General features: G+C 40.4%; 1 protein-coding gene across 1 annotated transcript; it reads left to right on the plus strand.

The window, feature by feature from the left end:
• Window positions 1–759: 759 nt before the first annotated feature.
• LOC147293793 (thaumatin-like protein 1) lies at window positions 760–1,939 on the plus strand. Its single transcript, XM_086233980.1, has 2 exons — window positions 760–811; window positions 1,263–1,939. Exons 1-2 carry the CDS (start codon window positions 760–762, stop codon window positions 1,937–1,939), a joined length of 729 nt encoding a protein of 242 aa, XP_086090106.1.
• Window positions 1,940–2,359: the final 420 nt, after the last annotated feature.

Raw genomic sequence — 2,359 nt, forward strand, 5'->3', positions numbered from 1 at the left:
GCGACAGGCGCGCAGCTGTGCAGGGGCGTCGGCGTGTCGCCTTCAGCAGTTCAGGCAAGCTGGGGCGATGGTTCGATCTGGGTGATCGAGTTTCTTCATTTTTGTCATTGTGCGCAGGAGGTCTGGTCTGAATGCAACTGCAATCTTGCCCCTACCAGCCATGGCCGTCGCCCCTGCTCCCTGCAAATCTGGCCATGGCCGTTGCCCCTGCTCTCTGCTCCCTGCTTCCTCTGTTCTGGTTCTTCCTGCAAATCTGCAATCTTGCCCCTACCAGCCATGGCTGCCACCAACGCCCAAGCTTCATTCATGGGGTCAAGATTTTTCCTTAAGCTTAGCATTTCTGGGTTCATGAGGTCAAGTGACCCCATTGACCCCATTGTAGATCCACCCCTGACGACAAATTTAAATTCATTAAAATTTCGGGAATGCCCAGTCCCAGCCAGCCCACTTGGCATTAATTACCACAAAGTCAGGGATTTACAAGATAACAAATTGAGAGAAATCTTGGATTGCACTCGGTGAATCTTTGTGTTTTAATGCTTATTTGGAGAGATAAGATTAAGCAAAGATATGTACGATTACCATACCATATTTGTGAATACCAACCATTGATATGATAGATTTTTATTTGAACGATCCAGATTAACAGCCTCATATTATGATATGCTTATTTATCATCCCCTCTTGGCTTTTTAATCACTACACTAATTCATCAGAAAATCATATCTACAGCAGCGGTATAATTCAGAGCATTCAACAATGAGATCTCAAGCGTTGCTCTCTCTTCTATTGATCACTGTCTTCCTCTCAGGCAAGCATAATACTTATAGATTATTGAATTTCCAGTCTCTCATTGTCTTGATTATTCTTATTTTTTAATGTAAATTGTTTGTTAGAAATCCAAAGATTTTCTCATATCATATATAGAGTTTAAAAGTAAAACTCAAAAATATATTGTAACGCTTTGGATTTCTTACGGATCACTCGAATTAAAAAACAATGATAACCAAAATACTTTTTCTTCTAGTTGATATATGAAAAAAGCAACCCATGCACCTTTTGGATTTAGGATTTGAACGAACATAATTTTAAACTTAAACACAATATCCAGTACAAATACATATATAAACTAAAGATTCGAACTCATTGCAATATATGACTTTAATTTTAATAACATTTAATTGTATTGATACGAGGACTGATTTTCTAGTTTTTCATGTTTACTGCAAAATCATTGAAGTTTCATATTGCATGACATGCAGGGGCTCATTCAGGCACATTCACATTCAAAAACAATTGCCCTTACACAGTTTGGCCAGGAACTCTAACCGGGATCGGTGCACAATTATCTTCAACCGGGTTTGAGTTAGCACCCGGTGCATCCTCATCTTTAGAAGTCCCACCTGGATGGTCAGGCCGCTTTTGGGGCCGGACTCAGTGCTCCGCTGACGCATCAGGCAAGTTTACTTGCGCCAGCGGAGACTGTGCCTCGGGTCAGATAGCATGCAATGGTGCTGGTGCAATTCCACCAGCATCATTAGCCGAACTCACCCTAGCTCCCAATGGCGGGCAAGATTTCTACGACATTAGTCTTGTTGATGGCTTCAACCTGCCCATTCAATTAGCCCCACAAGGCGGGTCCGGCGGCTGCAGCACCACGAGCTGCGCGGCCAATGTCAATGCAGTTTGCCCCGCAGAGTTGGCTGTGAAGGGGTCAGATGGGGGTGTGGTTGCATGCAAAAGTGCATGTGCGGCTTTCAATCAGCCTCAATATTGTTGCACTGGTGCCTTTGGTTCCCCTACTACATGTCCTCCTACTGACTACTCAAAGATCTTCAAGAGCCAGTGCCCTCAGGCTTATAGTTATGCTTATGATGATCCATCTAGCATTTTTACATGTAGTGGTGGACCCAATTATGCCATTACATTTTGTCCGTGATACAATTATAAAGGTCATTTGAACATTTATATTATCCATCAATTGTTCTTATTCCTCGGGGAAAAAACTAATAATCCTTATTGTTAGTATTATTACTCTAGCTCTTGTATATCTCCATCGATCATGGTGAAGATTTTTTTTTTTTTTTTTTTTTCTAATGTCTATTGTGGCTTAATAGTACTTTTTTTTTTAATTGTCGTCTAAGAGTACCATCAATCACTTTAGTGTGGAAATAAACTTAACATGCTCTATACCTTAATTTGAGAAACCAGTGGTTGAATCATATCAAGTTTATTTCATTCCTCATAGCTTTTTTTTTTTTTTTTTTTTTTTGTGATTTACTTAATTTTTTGCAATATTATGTGGAGTGTGCTTCACAAGAAATTCTTTAGTGGAAGCTCCATGCATGTATATACTATA

The sequence above is a fragment of the Dryas octopetala genome, chromosome 2 (genome assembly GCF_963921425.1).
Source record: "Dryas octopetala chromosome 2, drDryOcto1.1, whole genome shotgun sequence".
In the NCBI taxonomy this organism is placed as follows: Eukaryota; Viridiplantae; Streptophyta; class Magnoliopsida; order Rosales; family Rosaceae; genus Dryas; species Dryas octopetala.